Below are 19,858 nucleotides of genomic sequence, written 5' to 3'. Positions count from 1 at the left end.
CGCCCGGCCCCGCCCCTCCCCGCCCGCAGCCCCCTCCCCTCTTTTTTTTTTCATTCTCCTCTTTTTCCCCATCTCGCGCTCCCATTCGCCCCCGCCCCCGTCGCTCCGTGACGCGGCGTGCGGCGATTGGCCGGCGCGCTGCGGGAGGCGGGCTGCGCGCCCGTTTATAAGAGCGTCGAGCGGGCGCTCTCTTTCCGCTGCGCCGCGCTCTCCGAGCTGTCCGCCGCCATCCCCGCTGTCCGCCGCCCGCGCCGCCATGGCCAACCCCGTCGTGTTCTTCGACATCTGCGCCAACGGCGAGCCTCTGGGCCGCGTCACCTTCGAGGTGGGCGCCGCGGGGCCGGGGGTTGGGTGGGGAGAGGAGGATGGGGGGGGGATGGGTGGCGCGGGGGCGGCTCCACGTGGCCGGGGCGCCCCTCGGGGCCGGGCGGGAGCGCCGCGTGGGGAACAAAGGAGGCGGGCGGGGGGGGAAGGGGGAGGGGGGGGGCAGCGCTGCGGGGCCGCGCCGCAAACCGCGCCGCCGCCATTTTGTGAGCGGGGCCGCCGCACCCCCCCTCCCCTCCCCCCCCCCTCCCCTCCCCCCCCCCCCAACCCATCCATGGTTGGGATGCGCGGGGTGGGGTCACGGTGGGGGGATTGGGGGGATGGGGTGGGGTTTAGAGTGGGGGCAGCGCGGTGGGATTTCGGTTGGGAAGGTCGGGATTTGGGGGTTCGGTGTTGGGATTTGGGGCCGTGGTAACGTTGGGGGGGGTCACGTGGGGTTGGGGGTTTTGGGGGAGCTGCGATTTGGGTTTGGTGGCGGTGCTGCGGAGGGGTTTGGGTTTGGGGTGGTGCGGTGGGGTGCGGCGTCGGGCTGGGGTTTGGGGTCGCGGTTCGGGTGTCACAGTGGGATTTCGGTTTGGGAGTCTGGGGTTGTGCTGCATCGCCGTGGGGTCCGGGGCTGGCTATGGCTTCGGATCTGGGTTTTGGGGTCAGGAATCCAGGTGTGGGGTCAGCTCTGGGTCTCGGGGTCGGTGCCAGCCCGGCGTTCCCCCCCCCGCCGCATAGCCAGGCTGCTTGGGATGCCGCCCCTGTGACGGCGCAGTTTCCAGATGCCGCAGAGCTGCCGGGGGGGTGAGCGGCAGCGCAGCCCCCCCTGAGCACCGCGCCTCTTTTTGCAGCTCTTCGCTGACAAGGTGCCCATAACAGCAGGTGGGTACGGGGTGCTGGGGCTGCTCCCCCCGCCGCTGGGCTGTGCTCATGGCTTTTGCTTTCCTCGGCAGAGAACTTCCGTGCGTTGAGCACCGGTGAGAAGGGATTTGGCTACAAGGGCTCCTGCTTCCACCGGATCATCCCTGGCTTCATGTGTCAGGTGTGTGGCAGCACCAAGAGCTCCCAGTGGGGGGTTTGGGAGGGGATCTTAGCATTGCAGCACAGCCCCTCAATCTGCTGCTACACAGAGTCTTGATCCACGTGGTTACGGTGATTCTATAACCAGAAATATATGTGCGGATATTTTCTTAGGGTGGTGACTTTACACGCCACAATGGCACTGGTGGCAAATCCATTTATGGGGAGAAGTTTGCCGATGAGAATTTCATCCTGAAGCACACAGGGCCTGGCATCCTGTCCATGGCCAACGCCGGCCCCAACACGAACGGCTCCCAGTTCTTCATCTGCACTGCCAAGACCGAGTGGTGAGCATGGGGAGGGGGCACGGCGTCGCACTGCAGTGACCCCGGGGAGGAGGCGGTGCCCCCCCTGATGCCACCCACACTTCTCTACAGGTTGGACGGCAAGCACGTCGTCTTTGGCCGCGTCAAGGAGGGGATGAACGTGGTGGAGGCCATGGAGCGCTGCGGCTCCAAGGATGGCAAGACGAGCAAGCAGATCACCATTTCCAACTGCGGGCAGCTCTCATAAACCTGCGTCTCAACGCCTGACATTCCACTGCAGCTCGGGCAGCTCGCCTGGCGCAGCCCCCTCCCTCCCCTCCTTCGTGCTCCTGACTTACTGCTGCGTTTCTACTGGGTCTCGCCGCATGTGCACAGTCCGACCGGACTGCAGAGTTACGTTTATGAATCTAAATAAAACGAGTTAAACCACTGCAGTGCTGTTCTTCTCTTGGGGGGATGGGGAGGCGGGGAGTGGGAATCCCTATGGGATCGGGTCCCCCCCCCTTCCTGGTGTGAAGTGGCTCAGTGACCTCAGTAGGGGCAGGGGTGTGGGGTGTCCCCCAGCCTGGCTGTAGCGTCCTGCTGTGCTGCTGAGCCTTGTGCGCTCAGTGAGGCCCCCCTGTGCCGTTATTGTGCACAGCACCCCCAGAGTCACAGGGCTGCAGTAACGCTCCACTTCCTATTGTGGGGAAACTGAGGCACGGGGCCTTGGGCGGCTGGAGGATCCCCACACAGGGCGTGTGAACAGGGATAGCTCGCGCTGGGGAAACATGCAGGGAGTTGGGGCAGAGGGAGTTGGTTCCCCAGGCTTATTTTGAGCAGGGGCAGGGGAGAATGAAGCATGCATCCCCCCTAAATCTAGGCATGGAAGGCGTGCCCCCCACTTTAGCATTTGCGGGGAGGTCCACCCCTCCGTCTTCAGTACAGGAGGAGGTCTGCATAGGGAGGATTTAGAGGCATCAACCTGCGCTGGGGGAGCAACCTGAGGGGCTTCCAGTAATCCCAGAGTGGAGGGTCGCAGCAGCGCCCCAGTGCTCCCAGGTTGGGCAGTGCTTCGCCTGGGACTCCCCCAAGATTTGGAGAATTTCCCCGTTCCCGGCAGGATCCCGGCGCGGTGCTCCGGAGCTCCCCGCACACCGCAGATGCGGACGCGGGCTGCAGCGGCGCGGCCCGGAACTCTCGTTCCCCGGAACCACTCAGCGCGGCGCAGTTCCCAGCGCAGATGAGCAGCGAGGCGGACCGGAAACGGCGCGACGTGCGGACCGGAAGCGCGGGCGGGCGGGCGGTTGCCGTGGCAGCGGGCCGGGGCCGCCATGGAGGCGCTGACCGAGATGTACGACCAGGCGCTGCTCGGCATCCTGCAGCACGTCGGCAACGTGGATGACTTCCTGCGCGTCCTCTTCGGCTTCCTCTACCGCAAAACCGATTTCTACCGCCTGCTCCTGCGGCCCGGTGACCGCCTGGGCTTCCCGCCCGGCGCCGCGCAGGCCATGGCCCTGCAGGTACCCGGGCCTCGGTCTCCGCCCTCGGTACCGGTGCCGCGTGCCCGTCGCCGCGTTCCCGTGGGTGTTGGGGCCCGGAGCGCCCCTTGGGCGCGGCCCCAGGCCGGGGTGAGGCGGCAGAGCGTTGCTCCGGCGTCCTCCCGCGTGTCACCCGGAGAAGCGTCACCTCCCGCCCGCTGCGGGTGGCTGGGCCTGGGCACGCAGCTCCTCATGCTGCAGGACGGGGAGAGCTGCGTGTTCTCTCTCCAGGTGCATTGTGTCTGCCCGAAGCAGGCAGTTCTGGCTCAAAACGCCGTGATCCCCACGTACCATTGCTCTCCTTCATCTGCACCAGCTGAGGGAGCTCACAGCCGCCCTGGGGGGCTGCCCACAGCGTGTCCCAACCGGTGGCACTGCTGAGGAGCCGGCAGCCCCTCGCAGAGACAGCAGAGCCCTGCAGCCTCGTCTCTCTCCTAAGAGTGCAGGTGTAGGCAGTGGGCTGTGTGACATCCACAGCCGGAGGGACAGCAGTAAGGGCCCCAGGCACGTGCTCCTCCTCTCCTTGACAGCCAGCTTTGTTCTCTTGCAGGCATTCAAAGTCTTTGAGCGGATGGCCCGGCAGGATGACGAGAAGCGGCGCCGGGAGCTGGAGGCAAAGCTCCGCAAGAAGGAGGAGGAGGAGGAAGCTGCTGCCTCCGCCGAGAGGGTGAGAGTGGCCCCGGCCGCCCATGAGGTCGAAGTAGAGACAACGGAGGAGGCCGAGCCCTCACTGGATGCAGGGGGTGCGGAGGGGCTGCAGGATTCACCCACGACCCCGGCAGCCGCCAGCCCCGTGCCAGCAGAGCCCCCGGGGGCGGCTGCCCCTGCGCAGCCCTCGCCTGCCGAGCTGCCCACGTAAGGCTCTCACTTGTGCTGCTTTCCTCGCCCCGCTGGCAGGGACTGGCAGGGTGGGGGGAGGAGGGTTTGTTTGTTTCCCTGTGGGAGGCAGAGCTGTGTTCTGTGCTGGGGGTTTGGGGTTTCCTGGCTGTGCTGAGGGCAGGGGAATCGTCGTGTCTCTGTGTGCTGGAGCTGTGCACACTGGGGTCGCTGTTCTTGGGGGCTGACTGCAGTGGCTCTGGGAAATCCAGATGCTGTCCCACAGCCTTTTCCTCATGGAAACTTGGGGTCTGTGCCCCACATGTGTGTGGTGGGAGCTCTCAGAGCCGGATGATGCTCTGCAGGTCACTCTTGTACTAAATATCCTTGTGGGCAGGTGGCAAGACCAGCGTCAGCATTGGGTGCAGTTTGGGAGCTGCAGAGGTCTCTGGCCCAGCCTTCAGCTCAAAGCAGAGCCAGCTTTGAAGCTGCATCAGACACTGCACAGAGCTTTATGTACTCTTTCACCAGACTCAGTGGCTTTCAAGCTGGACTAAGCAGCCTCGTGCTTCAAAAATGTCCTTGCTCCAAAGTCCTCCCAGTGTGTCTGAGAGCTGCTGCCAGCCAGCTTCCCTTCCCTGCCAGGGTGAGGTGGCACAAAGCTCTTGGGTCCTGTGCTGATGTGTGACAGCCCCAGGTCCCAGAGGGGCTGGGATGGGATGGGATGGACAGAGAGGAGAACGGAGTGAGAGGGGAAGGTGCCCAGCAACTTGATCAGGTGGGAATGAGGAGCAGGTCTTGTGCTGAGCTCAACCAGCCTGACCTGCGTTGCGTAGGGTAAAAATAAGCCAGAAGCCAAAAGTGGTATCACCCGAAAAGCCACGTTCTGTTGTCCTGTGAAGGAAAGATCGTCCCTGGGGCCGTCAGTCTGACACCTCACGGAATTAACGAGCCAAAAAAAGCCCTGCTGGAGCCGACAGAGCTCTTCTGCCTCGCCATGGCTGCGACCTGCGTGTCCCCAGCCCGGGTTGGGGAAGGGAAGGGGGCAGCGCGGCTGCGGGACGCAAGTAGGGCAGAGCGGGCAGCGGGTTGTGTGCAGTTGGCGCGTGTGCCGCTGGGGGGCGCCGGAGCCCCCCGAAAGGCAGCCGGCATCCAGGGCGCCCCGACGGGCTGTTAATAATTGAACCAGCTGCTGAATTCTGCGCAGCCCTCCCGAGCAAAACCCCGAGCCGCGCGTTTGGATGCGAAGGGCGCATGAATAACGTGCAGCGCCAGCAGCGAGAATGCAGAGGAGAGATTAAACAAAAATATTTTCCTTCTCCCTTCCCCCCTCCTCAACCGGTAAAGCAAACCATCGCCACCCAAATCTATATAAAAACTCGCTCATTCTGTCAGCCTCGCTGCTGTGGAAATGTAGGGCAGGTACCAGCCCAGATCTGCCAGCTCCCATCAGAGCCCGCTGCGCTCCTGGGCGCCTTGGGATGGGAGCAGCTTTCTTAGGGCTGCAGGGGAAAGGAAGAGCAAAACCAAGCCTGTGTCGTGCTCGGCACGTGGCTGCCTCATTCCTGGGCAGGTGCCTCCCTTTCCACACCTGTAAGTGGGGCGCTGTGGCTCCCCTTTGCTGTGGGGCTGCCTCGTGGCTCCACTGAGGACCACGCGTGCTCCTGCCCTCCCTGGCTCGTTTCTGCTCGATCCTGCTTGTCCCACACAGCCTGAGCTCAGCTCCGAGCTCAGCACACCTCCCCACCCAGCGCCCTCCCCTTCCCCCAGCTTGGAACCCGGCCTGCATACATTTGCCACGCAGCATTTAAAATAGAGCCCAGCAGCCCACGTGTGGCACTGCGCAGCCTGGCCTCGCCGCTCTGCTTCCTGTCATCCCAATGCTTGCTGCTCCCAGCCCCAAGCTGGGCTGTGTTCTCCTGTCCTCACTGCTCGCGGCCTGGAGTGAGGCTGTGGCAGCTCTGTGTCCCCTCATTGCGCCTCCTCGGAGCTGGGGCCACGTGTGCTCCAGGCTGGCAGCTCTGTGCTGTTTGGGGAGGCAGGAGAGAAACCTGCAGAGAGCAGGTGGGATTTTGTTATCAGAGAAGGGAATTCTCACAGAGAAGGGTGGAAGGACGCTGAAGTGTCCCCAGAAAGGTGGTGAGCAGGCAGAAAGCACAGAGCTGCTGGAAGCAGGCAAAGGGTGAACGTGTTTGAGACCTGCATCGCTGTCCCTTTGGCCGGACCTGCAGAGCTTTTTCCTGTGCTCTGGGCAGGAGAGGGCCCTGCATCGTGCCAGCAAAACGGCACCACGACGCATCCACCCATCTGCTGAGGATCCTGCCGTCCTCAGTTGTGTCCACCACGGAGCATCTCAGGCTGGAAGGGACCCACAGGGGCCATCAAGTCCAACCTTTCGCTCTGCTCTGAGCACCCAAACCCAAAGTCTGGGTGTCCCAGTGCTCCCTGAGCTCTGGCAGCTTGGGGCCGTGCCCTCTGGTGCAGAGCCTTTCCTCACCTCCCCCCAGCACTGGTTCATGGCTGCAGCCCTGGGAAATTCCCATCCGGTGCCATGGATCCCATTCAGCTCAGCAACTGCTTGGCTTTGCCCAAAGCCCAGATGGATTCTTTTCATTCCGAGGTGCCCACGAGATGCGTTCCCTGTGTGCCTTCGTTCTCCTCAGGGTGCTGGGCAGGGGAATTTTGTCGCTTCAGGTTGTGGGACCATGGAGAAGGGGCAGTGCAGGCGCTGGCACTGAGGACGGCTTTGTTGGAGTGGGGGCTGCAGCTCCATCCCTGCGAGCTCCGTCGGTCCCAGGCCCGGCCTGCAGCCCTGCTGCTGACCAGGGGAGCGGAACCAGACGAGCGCTGTGAGCTGCGTTGGCTCCCATCCCCTCAGCTCTGCCTGCCAGGCTGAGCCCTCGGAGCCGCATTTCTCGTGGGTTTCTTTTCTTCCTTGAGACTCGGCCCCGTCAAACCTCATTGCAGCTTCCACCTCCCTGTTCCTGGATGCTGGCAGTTTCGTGCTGCTCGTCCTGTTCCCCCTTCAGCTCCTTTTCAAACGAGGAGCCCTTGTTTGCTTCACCCCGCCTCATTTCAGTATCTCTGTGCTCCTGGCCTTCGCTCGTCGATGCTCCATGTGTGGGCTTCTGCCCTTCCTACCCCGTTTCTTCACCTCTGGGCTGTCCTGGGCTGGCTCCTCTGTGAGCTGAGTCCTCCCTGCAGAGCACAGAGGGGGTGCATGATTTCAATCCTCCCGCCCTCCTGCAGCAGTGGGAGCTCAGCTCCTGGCAGAGCAGCATTTTGAGGGGCTGATCTTGGGGCGAGGTGCCCCCAGCCCCATTCCTGCGTCCACAACGAGCCCCTCGCAGCTGCTGAGGGTCTGATTGGGGCCCAGTTTCCCAATGCTGTGATGGGGAACCAGAGCCCCGTGCTTGCTGAGATCAGCAGCGCCGTGTCAGCTCCCCTGTCACGCACCCGATCGCTCAGGGCTTTGGTTGCCCTACCAAGGTACTGAGCTCCAAAATTAGGTCCCTGCACCAAAAATAACTAAATTAAAACCTATAAATTTTTCTCTTAACAAGCAGAAAATCCCAGGGCTGGAGGCCGGGGGACAGCGTGTGCCTGATTCTTATTTAAAAAAGAAAGCTCTGTTTGCTTGCTTTAGCACCGCGTTGCTCTCCGGGGACGGAGCGAGGCGCTGCCGGCTGTGGGGCCGCTGGGCTCTGCTCAGCCAGGTCCCCTTTCCCAGGAGTTGGAATGGAACCCGGCGTGCCGTGTTGGTGCAGCGGTCCCTCGGAGACCCGTCCAACCCAAGGCTGTGTGAGCTCCGTGCCAGCAGTGAGATCCGAGGGGACTTTGCCTACCAGTAGCGCGTCCTGCTGTCCTTGACCTAAATTTCCCAGCAGTAGTGAAATGTAGCCCTGTGGTGACGACTCCAAAGCTCTCCTGTGAGCTGGCGGTGGCATTTCAACCGCCCTAATGGCAGCAGGTTGGCTCTGTTGAATGGCTCTGTAAATAACTGGGAGATCAGAAGTGAAGGCTGGAAGCTCCCCCGAAGAGCAGGAGCGTGGAAAGGAGCGAGCCCCTCGCTGCAGGCTGCCAGGAGCAGAGCCACGCACCCACTGCCGTGCGTGGGGAGCCTTGGCCAGCGTTGGAATTGGGTTTTGGCACGCGGTAGGTGCTGTGAGTTTGGAGTTTAGCTGTAAAGGCATCACCTGGAGGTGCTGGGCACTCTGCGCCCTAACGGCCTGGAATTGGGGTGAAAGTGCCCTCAGAGCCATCCTGGCTTGTGGGGACCATTGATTTGGGGGTGCAGGGGGTGGCGTTGGCCGCCCCTCGTGGCACAGGGTGTCTCTGGGGCGCTCCGTGAGCCCTGCCGGCTCCAGCCCCATTTGGAGAAGCGCCTTGCAGCCCCAGGGCTCGGTGTTGTTGTGGGGTTGTAGCACTTCTGTACATCTTGGGGAGGAAAGGCAGCCTCCCCCCTGGATTTGGGGATCCCCCCACTCCCGCCTGCATTCGGGGTTCTCCCCACCTTCCTCCATGGATGTGGGCTCCTCCCCAACAACCCCTACATGCAGCCCTGTGGCCACGGCCCCCAGAAGCCCTGTGCCGACAGGGCTGCGTCGCAGCGCTTGTTTACTGCATGGAGCTGAAGCAAGGCTGGTCCGCAGCGCTCAGCGCTTTGCCGGAGACCCAATTAAGTGGAGCAAAACCCAGAGAGACCGAACGCCACACACCGATGTTTTGGTGCTGAGAAATGTTAAATCCGGAGGTGGGGGGAGGCTCCTGCTCGGCTCGCTTGCAAAAACAGCAGAGAGAGCACAACCCTGGGATTTTCCATGCCTGCAGCTTTGCGGATGCGGCTGTCTCAGGCTGACACCTCCAGCTACCTGTTGCTCCAGGAGCGGAGCGCGCGGTGGAACCCCATCAAATTCGTCATGAAAGCTCCTCGGTTCCTTCTGCCCCGGCCTGGCAGGACGCACAGCACGCGGTGCTCAGCCCTTCCTGCCCCCTTGGCTGCTGGGCAGAGCGGGCACTGCCCCCCCGGCAGTCTGTACTGCAGAACTGCTCCTGCCTCAAGCGGGGCTGCTGATGGCTGCAATAAATGCCAGGCAGGCGGCCGGCACGCTGCAGCTCTCTGCAAGGCATCGTGCTTATGTGGGTTAGGCACGCGGGCGCCTGGTGCCTGATTTTCTCTTCCCCTCCTCGCTCTGAACTTCATTATTACTTAATGAGATCTTTCCATTCTCGGCTACCTCTCGAGCTTGAGGGAGGTGCGGTGCATCGCGCAGGGCTGAGCAGCGTAGCACAGAGCTGGCGTGCGAGTGCCCTGCAGGGTGCTTTGGGGCAGCGCCGCGTCCCTCTGCTTTCTTTGCCCCGCGGGGAGGAGGGCAGGACAGGCTGGCCTTTGCGCTGGGCCGTGCTTGTGGAGCTGGTGGCAGCAGCCAGGGGCTCAGCCTCCGTTTTGCTTATGGGGCAGCTGGGCCTGGCCCCGTGCCCACGTCACCCGCCTCGCCCTCAGCCAGCCCCGCTTCTTTCAACCACCGCTGCTCTCTCCCCCCTCCGCACTGCGCTGCCTGACCGCCCTGACACGTTTTCCTTCGAGCTGCCTGAATAATTCACCTTGACTGAGAGCAGGCGGCCGCGCCGGCCCCGCAGGACGGGACAGGAATGTGCGTGGAGCAGTGCAAGCAAACGGGGGGCCGCCGCTGTGCTGCGAGCCGGGCACCGGCCGCGTCCCTCGCTGTGGCCTCGTGCCGTGGGGACGGGCGGCTCCTCGGAGCGCCAAACAGATCGGCTGCTTCTCGACGGTGCATTGTTAAAGGTTTCACCTCCCCCAAAATGACACATGGCGAGCAAAAATAGAACAAGACAGAACACACAGACCCACCCACACCATCCCCGCCACCCGGCAGCCGAGTGCACGCCGTGCCAAAGCCCGGGTTTTAAAGCTGCTGCTTTTTCACCCTCCTCTCTCGTCCTCAGCCCCGCTGCCCAGCCCATGTGCGGTGTGCTGCCAGGGCTCTGCGCGGAGCAGAGCCGCAGCGGTGGGCAAAGGGACAGAGGGAGAGCAAGGCGAGGAGGTGGATCCAGCGCGGAGCAGCCCTGCCTCAGTCTCCCCATGGAAATAGCTCCATAGCACTGAGTCCTCCCAGGGCAGCTGTGAAAGCACTGTGTGTCTGCGTGCCACGGTGCCGTGTGCTTGGCAGAGTGCCTGGAAGGTGAGGACATCCAGAAGCGCCTTGTCCTGGATCGTGCCAGAGCAGGATGGGAACCACTAGAAGGACATCCAGCTGGTTTTGGTGCCCAGATGGCTTTCTGCATCCCCTCACAGCCACGCAGCGAGAGAGCAGAGAGCAGAGAGCAGGGAGCAGGGAGCAGGCCATGCAGAGTTCTGCATGCAAGGGCTGCTGCAGCCCTTTTGTGTCCCCTGGCCCCCCGGGGCTGGTGGCACCCTGTGAGCCGATGACACCTTGTGAGAAGGGGCAGCCCAGGAGCCAGGGCACCCCACGCCTGAGCACGGCTCTCGCTGCCCCTCTGGCTCCCGCAGTCTGGGGGCGGTTTGGAAGCTGCCATCTGGAGCCAACCAGAGCGAGCGCCGCTTCGGTGCTGCCATGCCAACCCCGTTTCCATGGCAATTGGCACCCAATGGGTGAGCGCCAAGCAAGGCCAAAATTCCCAAGAAAAAAAAAAAAAAGAAAGGAAAGAAAGAAGTGCTTGCAGGGTTCCCCCCCCCCCCCCCTCCTCCCCAACACCGCAGCGTCGCTCGCCCAGTGCCACTGACACCAGGAGCTGCGGCCAGGCTGTGCAAACCCAGCACGGCTCCTGTAGGGCTGGCGGCATCCCAGTGCTCGCCCCGAAACCATCCCCAAAAGGACCCAAAAAAAGAGGTGTGCGGGTGTGTGTGTGCACACAGGCCCTTCCCGAGCCTAATTTAATTAAACCCCGTGGATATTACGTAATGCTCGGGGCTGGAAGCCGCCTCCGCCTGCCGCCGCCGCGCACCCCTGGCTGGGGGGTGTTGGGACGCACAGCCCCTGCACCCTTATGTAAAGCCCCACAGCCCCGGGCCGAGGGCTGGGTGTGTATAGAGAGCAGCTCTGCTCTTTGGTGGCTCTGTTTTATTTCCAAGCCCTCTCCAGGAGGCTTCAGCAGTGCACAGCCGGCAGTGGGGTGAAGGAATATGGGGCTGGTGGGAATGCCTTGGCTGGAGGTGTGTTGGGGATTTGGAGGTGTGTTGCTGATTGCTTATCTGATCCCCCCAAATCTCTCCTCATCCATCCCCAAAGTCCTGCACCTTTCGGCAGCCCGAGCTCCATGGCCCCACCTGCCCCATTGCCATCCTCACTGGATGTGAGGTGAGGGGTGCTGGGGTGTCAGCCTGGCCCTTTTCCTTTCCCTGGGTGCACCCCAAAGTCTGAAGCACCTCAGGGGGCCGGAGCGCAGGCTCTGCTCCCTTCCTGCTCCCACCCTCCCTGCTCATCCCGCACTGCCCCACGCTCAGCCCCTCATTTGTTCTTCCCTCCCCAGGAGACAGGAGCAGTTCCAGACAAACCCTGACAGCTACAACGGGGCAGTGCGGGAGAACTACGCCTGGTCCCAAGACTACAGCGACCTGGAGATTAAAGTGCCTGTGCCCAAGCACATTGTGAAAGGCAAACAGGTAAAGCAGTGCTCGTAGTTTGGTTTCTGGTGTCTGTCTTCCCCTGGGAGTGCCAGGCTGTCCTGGGAAGCTGTGCTGGGAGCAGGGAGGCTCTTTGTGCAGGAGGTGGTCGTGCTTTGCTCTCCAGTGGTGGGGACCCCAGTCCCAGCCTGGCCACCTTCCCGCCCCATTGCTCAGCAGGGTTTCTTGGCTTTGTACTTTCTGTGCTTTCTCCTCCACTTTCACCTGCTGCAATCTCACAGGCAGCTCTCAGAACTCCGTGTCCCACTGTGGCTGCGTACTGTGTGCACTCACACAGGGCTGGCCTTCCTCCTAGGCTGTGGGGAAGGACTAGGGATGTGTCCTTGCTAGCTTCCCCTGGCTTGGAGCATCGCTCGCCTTGCTGAGTCCCAGAACCACAGAGCATCCTGAGACAGGAGGGACCTGCAGGGATCACAGAGCCCAAGCTCTGCACAGGGCCACCCAAAATCCACACCCTGTTTCTGAGGGCAAATCTCAGAGCCATCTGCACAGCACGTGGCCACGCTGGGTGTCCTTCACCTCTCCTGTCCCTCTTCTCCCCAGCTGAAGCTCAAGGAGCGCACGCAGGGCTGGGAGGGCCGGCCCCAGGAGTTTGACCTCTCCCAGCTTTCCCCAGCGCTCCCAGCCCGCAGCTCTCGCTGTATTTTTCCATTTGGGAAGTCGGTGCTCCCCCACCTCCCGTTCTCCTCTGCTGCTTCCAGGGCAGCTGAAATGAGCACGCTTGGGTTTGCTCTGCGGCTGCAGCCTACACAGCTCCTTGGCGTGCCAACGGAGCGTAATTGGCAGCAGCAGCCTGGGCTGGAGGGGTGATGGCTGCCATGGGGACAGCAGGGGGACCGTGAGATGCATCATTCCCACTGGGTGTCTAAAGCAGAGCCAGGCTGTTTGTTGGAAAGGCTCGGGGGTGTCCAGAAGGATGTTCCGTCCTCTCTCTATCGTATGGCACTCACGACGCCTGGGGACACGCTGGGGAGTTGTGCCCATGCCAAGATCCCTGCATCACACCCCATCCTTTGGCACCCAGAGCTGTGGGGGCCTTGCAGGTGCAGCGAGGGGCTGGGACGGGTCAGCTTTCCTGACCTCTGCTGCCTCCCTGCAGGCTGTTCGAGGGGAGCCTTTGCTGCCAGCAGCCCGAAGTGCCCACAGGTGTGCGCCGAGCCCCGCGGTGCCACATTTAATCCTGCACCGCGTCCAACCTTTGCCTTTCCTCGTCCTGCCAGCGCATGTCCTGCTCGGGCCCTGCCTCCCCCCAGCGCCCCCTCGGCGCCCTGCAGGCGGGTTTCCATTTCGGAGCCGTTCGGAGGGGACGGGCAGAGCAGCTGGGTCACAGGCCGGAGCAGGGCGGTTCAAAGCGATTTCCAAGCTGGATGGGCTCGGGGCACGTTATTGATGGGCTCCTGCAAAACAGAAGCGTTCCCTGCATTCAGCACGCAGCTTCGCCTTGTAAAACAATTATCAGGTTTTTGGCTTCTGCCTGCCAAGGCGAGATTAAAACTCTCCCGTCTGGCCCCTGGGCTCTGAGCGTGCCCGGCTCTAACGCTGCTCGGAACGGCACTCCTGACACTTTCCGATTCGGGCTGTTGCTATGGCACCTCCTCACTCGGTAAGCTGGAGGTTTCCTTGTATGGAGCGGCCGTGGAGCAGGAAGGGGAAGGGGGCGGTGGGGGCACCTCGCGTTCCGCTCCCCACCTCCCCGATCCACTTCGAGACGCAGCAGGGGCCGCGGAGCCGCGCTTCCCAGCCCTGAAACAGAGCTCAGGCCGGCGGCCTCTGCTGCCCGGCTTGCAGGAGATGAGCGAGATCGGCTCCCGGCTCCCGGCGCTCGCCGTGCTGGGGGGCGGGCGCGGTTTCTGTGCCGTTTCTGCGTGCGGGAGCCGCCGCGCGGTGCGGCACGACGCGGAACCGCAGCCGGGCCTCGGGCGGCTCCCCGGGGCTGCCGGCATCGCGGCCCTTTCCGCAGCCCTCCGAGGGAAATCCCCCGGAAAGGGCGCTCGGGGGTCACCTTGGCGAGCTCGGCGCAGGCCTGCTGCCGGGGACCCCACGTGTGTGAGGGGGGATGGGGAGCTGGGCTGAGCAGAGCCCGGTCCGCGCGTCCCATCCGCGTGGCGGTGACATTCCTCGTCGTGGAGGGGCTGCGGCACGGCGCTCACGTCCGAAGCCCGGCTGAAAGCCTGCCGCGCACTGCTGGCCGCCTGTGCCGTGACGGCCGCTCGACGCCAGCCCGGCTCCGGAGCTCAGCCCGGCGCTGTCGGTCCCGCAGCCGTGCTGCTGTCGCTGCCTGGAGCGGCTCTGCCCGCATCTTGCCTGCGTGGAGCCAGTGAGTCACTGGAGATCTCCTAGGTAATGGATAATGTAATAACATTTCAAATGAGCTCTGCAGAGCGGGAGGAAGATCTGGGGGAACTCTGGGAGAGAATGCAGGCAAATCTCACCGCAGTCTCCTCCTCTCGGGTGAGGGCTGGCAGCACCGGGGGCCCCGAGCTGTGCCCCCCTTCCAGCCCTGCGCCTCGCATCCTGGCCATGCAGGGCAGCACCAGAGGGGCTCTCTGGGGATGAAGATGTGCTGTGCAGCACGACCAAGGGGCAGCCTGCTGCCGTGTCCCAGGGGGGCCGTGTCACCTCACAGCGGGTTGCAGCAGGGTTCCCTGTATGGCTGCTGCAGGTGTGACAGAGCTGCCGTGTCCCCTCGAGCCGTGGTGACACACACACACATCCTTTTGCTGCCAGTCCTGCGCTTTGTCCCTTTGCCACAGCCCAGTGCTGGCTGTGCCTTGGCGTGGGGGCCGTACAAAGCTGGGGAGCTTCGGGCTGCTGCTGTGCTGGAGTAACACCAGGCTCCTGGCTTGGAAGCCCCAGGCCGCCTGGCAGGGCAGCACTCGGCTCTGGGAGCTGCAGGGCCGAGCCCCCCTCAGTGCTGGGGTGTAGCAAGCGGGCACCCGACCTCCGAGCTGGCTTTCTGTAAGGAGAGACTGAGGCACAGTGTGAGTCCCTGCAGGGCTGTGCTGCCTGCTGCTCCCTGGAGAGGTTTCCTTTCACCTCAGAGCTGTTTGCTCCGAGGCAGCAGTGGGATTCCCACCCTCCTTCTGTACAGGCTGATGGTTCTTCTCTCTCTCTCATCCCCAATGAGTGCTCTTGACCCCACAGCCCGAGCAGTGCAGCAGGAAATGGAGCAGGAACCTTGCTGATGCTTTTCTCTCTGCCTTTCCAGGTGTCTGTGGATATCAGCAGCAGCACAATTCGCGTGGCGGTGCTGGAGGGGAGCAGCCAGCGCGTGCTCATGGAGGGAAAGCTGACACACAAGATCAACACGGAGAGTTCCCTCTGGAGCCTGGAGCCAGGGAAGTGCGTCTTGGTAAGGGCTGCCCTTTCCTCGCCTTGCCTTGCAGCTCCCCAGTGCTTGGCCTGGAAAATGGGAGCAGCTGGAGGCTTGAGCCAGAGCTGGCCGCGTCCCACACTGCCTTTCCCTGGCTGTCCCTGTGCAACGTGCAGCTCATGTGTGCCAGGCAAGGGGAAACCTCACTGCTTGTTTCTATGCTGCCCCGGGGTTCTGACACACTGCCTGTCCTGTTGGAAGCAGTCAGTGCAGCTGCTTCTATTTGCCTTCTGCACGTCTTCCTCACTGAGGTGATTTGGGAGCAGCAGCTCATTATTGGATCTGCTGCCCCACAGTGAATTAGTGCTGGCTGTGGTGCCAGTGATGTGCTCTCGCAATGGGGCAGAGGGTGATGCTGCTGGACTGTTTCCACAACTGAGGCTGTCCTGGGCGTTGCGTTTGCTGCCCATCAGCCTGGTTCCTCAAGCATCTTCTGCATCCTCTGGCTGCCCAACTCCTGGGTGAGCTTTGGGCTGTGCTGGAGCACGGCTCTGCTACCCCTGCCCTTCTGCCTTCTCCTTTCAGCCAGAGATGTTCTCAGAAGCTCCTCGGGGCTGTTGCCTGCCCCAGGAGAGCACTCAGGGCTGGGGTGCTGCAGCTGCAGTGGTTCCTTTCGAGGCAGAGCGCTCACCTTGTGCCCTGTGTCACAAGCAGGGCAGTTGATGGGCACCTAAAGGCGCTGTGACATTTGAGTGGGAATCCCACTGGGTGCAGAAGTGCCGAGGGAAATGCATGGCAATCAGGCAGGATTCTGTGATCACAGAATCATAGAACGGCTTGGGTCAGAAGGGACCCAATGGACCATCAAGTTCCAACCCCCTGCCGCAGGCAGGGCAAAGAAGCTCTAGATCTGGTCCCAGTCCAGGCTGCCAGAGGCCCCATCCAGCCTGGCCTTGAAGATGTTCTGGGGCAAAGATCTGCTGCCAGAAGGGCCCTGTGGGGGAGAAGAGCACCTCCAGCTCACTTGGCCATCTGAAGGAGGTTTAGAAGAAGGCAATGGGGTCATTAATCAGCATCTTTCAAACATGGAATTTTTGAAAACCATCCGCTTTGGGCACGTGCGCAATCCTGGGAAGGAGCAACGCCGCTGGGGAGGAGCTGCCCCCCCAGAGCTGTGTCTGGGCGCTGGCAGTCCTGTGTGCGTCCGAGATCGGTGTTACGCAGCTGGGGGAGGAGCGGAGCAGCGCGGGCAGAGCGAGGCTTGGGGCGTTGTGCCGTGGCCGTGGGGAGCAGCGCCCCATCAACAACCCGAGCTGAAGGCAAGGGCCTCAAATGAGCACGAGCGCAGGGGTGCGAGGAACTCCAGCTGGCTGCCAGCATATTGATGGTGGGATGAAGTTTCGCTGGAAGAATTGTAAGGTAACTGGAGCAGAGTGAGTAATTCAACCCGGAGCGTCTCCTTCCTCCGTGCGCAGAGTGGCCGAAAGCGCTGGGCGGCTCCTTCCCGTTCATTCAGCAGGAGGCACGCGGCCGTTCGGTGCCGCAGCCGCTGGGTGAGCGCCGGATGGTCCTGAGCACGGCGTGCTGCAGGGTGCTGGGCGCTCAGGCTGCATCTTCTGCAGGACGCGTGAGCTCTGTGCTGGGACGCAGGGCAGCAGCCTCCATCCAGCGAGGTGGGGGCACAACGAAGCCGTGCTCGTGCTGCCTCTGCCTTCCCCTCGCTCCCAGAGCCGGCCGAGCCCTCAGCACGTTTCTCTGTGTCCTCAGTATGGCTGTGGCTCTCGTTGCACCCAGAGGCAGAAGCCCGAGGGCTGTGGCTTTGGAGCTGCCCGCTCTGCCCGGCGCCGCAGCCCCGGCCGCCATCGCCGTGCTCTGCCCTCGCTGTCATGCCTGCTCACTTGTCAAAAGAGATGAAAATAGATTCGCGGGAGCCGTTTTTAGAAGTCTCTGCTGGGTGTTGTGCACAACACGTTTGGGGATTATTTTCGTTGTTGAGGATTTTTTCCCCCCGTTCCCTCTCTTTCTTTCCTTCCCTCCAGTGTTTGTTATCCACGCTCAGGCTTTTGTCGCCCAGCCCTGCCTTGAGCAGCCCTTGCAGCCTTTGCCCGTCATCTCCTGAGCTGGAAGGCCGAGTTAACAGCAATCTGTGGTGCTCCCCGACCTCGCTGCGCTGTTGGAGGCGTTCCCTGGTGCCCCCTCAGCAGCTCCTGTCCCCCGCTGGCTGCTGGGGATGCTGCTGCCATGTCGGAAGGGAAGCAGGTGGTGAGAGGTGGCTTTTCCAAGTCCTGCTTCCATCCCTTGGCAGCGTCCCTCCAGATCTGACGCGGCATTTGGGATTCAGGAGGAAACCCGGTGCTGTGGCAAAGCGCGGCAGCCGCAGCGCAGGCCTGGGCCCCTCCTCGCAGGATGCAGGGACACGGGAGGGGACGCGGTGCCACAGCCCTGCTGCTGCAGCCCATCCTGCCCCGGCCCCTTGGCTTCATTCAGCTCCGGCGTCCACCGGCCCCAAAGCAGAGCTGTGCAACCCGAGCGCGAGGCATCCGGCACGCGATCCTTCCTGCGGGGCTCTGAGCACCGTGTGGCTCTGAGCTGGGGCAGAGCTCTGCTCCCTATGCGGAGAGCAGCGTAATCAGGTCAAGATTTATTTGTCCTTGTGGTGAAGCCCCGTTCCCTTGGCAGAGCCCTCGGGGCTCCCGGCGTGCAGCCGCCTTCCATGGCCGCCTCCCAGGGCACGGCGCAGCTGGTGCAGCGCTGCGTCCCAGGAACCGAGCCACACCATGGGCCAGCCCCAGACCCCAGACCCCAGACCCCAGACCCACACCTGAGGAGCTCTGCTCGGAGGCTTCTGTTAGAGAGTGGAACTGCAGCCTCGGAGAGAGCCCCACTTTGGGTTCTCTGCCCCTGGAATCTGGGGGAGCAGTAAACTCCCCCGCATGTGCGAGGTGGGCCGCAGAGGTTAATTAGTGGTTGTTTGCGAAGCTCTCAGCGCGGCGGTGATGCACGGCGCAGAAAAGCTGCCGAGGAAATGAATAATTCTGCCTTCCCAGCAGGGCGGGAGCAGGACGTGGTAAATAAAGCGAGGGCTGTGCGTGGGGTGGGAGGAGGAGAGGGGCCGCGGGCCGCAGCTCTGCGGGGCTCTTCCCACCACTGCCAGCCCTGCGACAGGAGCTGGGATGGGGAGGGGGCTGATGCCCCGCATCCCCTGCGCGGGGCTGTGCGCCAGCTGCGAGGCCCCGTGGCCACGCACCCCATGGCCGCGCGTTCCTCATGCTCACTGCTGGCTGAGCACCCAGGATTGGGCCCGATGGAAGGCGCTTTGCTGTCGCCTTTGGCACGGCGCGGTGTTGTGCCAGCGCTGCTCCCCCAGGAGGACGGAGCCCAGCCGCCCCCTCCTGCACCAATCCCGGCTCCTGAACCTTTATGGCCGCCCCCGTTTTGCCCTCCAGAGCTTCTGGGGAGCTGCGCCCGCGTGGCGTTGTCTGCCTTACGGATGGCTTTGCGGAGACGCTGGCCGATGCCATAAATCTCCCTCACTGCCATGGTTGCTCAGTTACAGCGGAACGGGAAGCCCAGCGCAGCCCCACGGCAGCAGGGATGTGGGCTGGTGGCCCGGGGACGGCAGCCCCTCTCCCTTGGGCTGCCCCTCCAGGGCTGGAGGCGATGTGGCAGCAGCAGTGATGTCCCAGTGTCTGTGTGGGCCGTGGTTACGGCTGTGTCCCCTGGCCTGGCCTGGCCACGCGTCCCTGTGGCAGCACATGGGTTTGGGGTGCAGGATGGGATTGGGGTGACGCATCCCCAGGGTGGGACACGGACTCCCTGAGCCACCTGTTGTCCCCAGATCAACCTGAACAAGGGAGACGAGTACTGGTGGAACGCCGTCCTGGAGGGCGAGGAGCAGATCGACATCGACAAGATCAACAAGGAGCGCTCCATGGCCACGGTGGACGAGGAGGAGCACGCCGTGCTCGACCGCCTCACCTTCGACTACCACCAGAAGCTGCAGGGGAAGCCGCAGAGCCACGAGCTGGTAGGTGCCAGCAGGCCGGGAGCGCGGCTCGTCCTGCCTCTGCTGGGGGTCCTCTGTGCCCCGTGCGCGAGGGCAGAGCGCCGGCGTCCCGACGGCCGTGGGGCGGCTCCGTGGTGACGGGCCCGCTCCGCTTTGCAGAAGGTGCACGAGATGCTGAAGAAGGGCTGGGACACCGAGGGCTCCCCGTTCCGCGGCCAGAAGTTCGACCCTTCCATGTTCAACATCTCCCCCGGCGCCGTGCAGTTTTGACCCCGGAGAAAAGCGGCCGAGCGGCGATGCGGGGAGGGGAGGATCCCGAACCCGGCGCTGGGACCCCCGGCATCCACGGCCGGCGCAGCTCGGGACGCGGCGTTCCGTCCCCGTCACCACGGCAACCCGGCGCTGGGACCCTTCTCCTCGCCTCGCCTCGCGCTGGCGACGGCTCCGTTGTTTTTCAGGAATAGACGGAGCTCGTTGGGTGACATAATTATTATTTTTGGTGGTTGAGGATATTTCTGGTTTTCGCTTCTGCGGGTGCACGTCCCCTCCCTACCCAGCCCCGGGCGGCTGCGCCCTCAGCGGGTGCGTCCACGCCGTGCCCTGCCCGGGGTCCCCGCCTGTCCCCAACCCCGGGGGCAGCAGGGACCGCCCAGCGCACAGCCTGGGGCTGGGGGATGCGGCGCCCCGCTGCCCCCGGCTGCAATAAATCCTTGCTCCCAGCGCAGGGAGTGCGAGTGCTTCGGGGATGCTGGTGGGGGCCGCTGCTGCCACCCACGGGGGCGCCGCTCCTGGTGGGGGCTCCACCGCTTGTGGGGACGCGGCTGGTCACGGGGAGGCTGCCACCCATGAGGACAACACTGCCTGTGGGGCACTGCCAGCCCC

General features: G+C 63.4%; 2 protein-coding genes across 2 annotated transcripts; both read left to right on the top strand.

The window, feature by feature from the left end:
* The first annotated feature begins 184 nt into the window (after positions 1-184).
* PPIA (peptidylprolyl isomerase A) lies at positions 185-2,085 on the top strand. The gene is made up of 5 exons (XM_052702369.1): positions 185-325; positions 1,161-1,191; positions 1,263-1,351; positions 1,504-1,676; positions 1,767-2,085. The coding sequence occupies exons 1-5, from the start codon at positions 257-259 to the stop codon at positions 1,900-1,902; spliced, it is 498 nt and encodes a 165-aa protein (XP_052558329.1). The 5' UTR covers positions 185-256; the 3' UTR covers positions 1,903-2,085.
* Positions 2,086-2,919: 834 nt separating this feature from the next.
* NUDCD3 (NudC domain containing 3) lies at positions 2,920-19,467 on the top strand. The gene is made up of 6 exons (XM_052702366.1): positions 2,920-3,157; positions 3,726-4,030; positions 11,504-11,636; positions 14,866-15,009; positions 18,809-18,997; positions 19,136-19,467. The coding sequence occupies exons 1-6, from the start codon at positions 2,969-2,971 to the stop codon at positions 19,244-19,246; spliced, it is 1,071 nt and encodes a 356-aa protein (XP_052558326.1). The 5' UTR covers positions 2,920-2,968; the 3' UTR covers positions 19,247-19,467.
* The last annotated feature ends 391 nt before the right edge of the window (positions 19,468-19,858 follow it).

This window comes from Tympanuchus pallidicinctus, unplaced genomic scaffold (assembly GCF_026119805.1).
Source record: "Tympanuchus pallidicinctus isolate F22 unplaced genomic scaffold, pur_lepc_1.0 scaffold44, whole genome shotgun sequence".
Classification (NCBI taxonomy): domain Eukaryota; kingdom Metazoa; phylum Chordata; class Aves; order Galliformes; family Phasianidae; genus Tympanuchus; species Tympanuchus pallidicinctus.
This window is presented reverse-complemented; position numbering and strand designations above follow the sequence as displayed.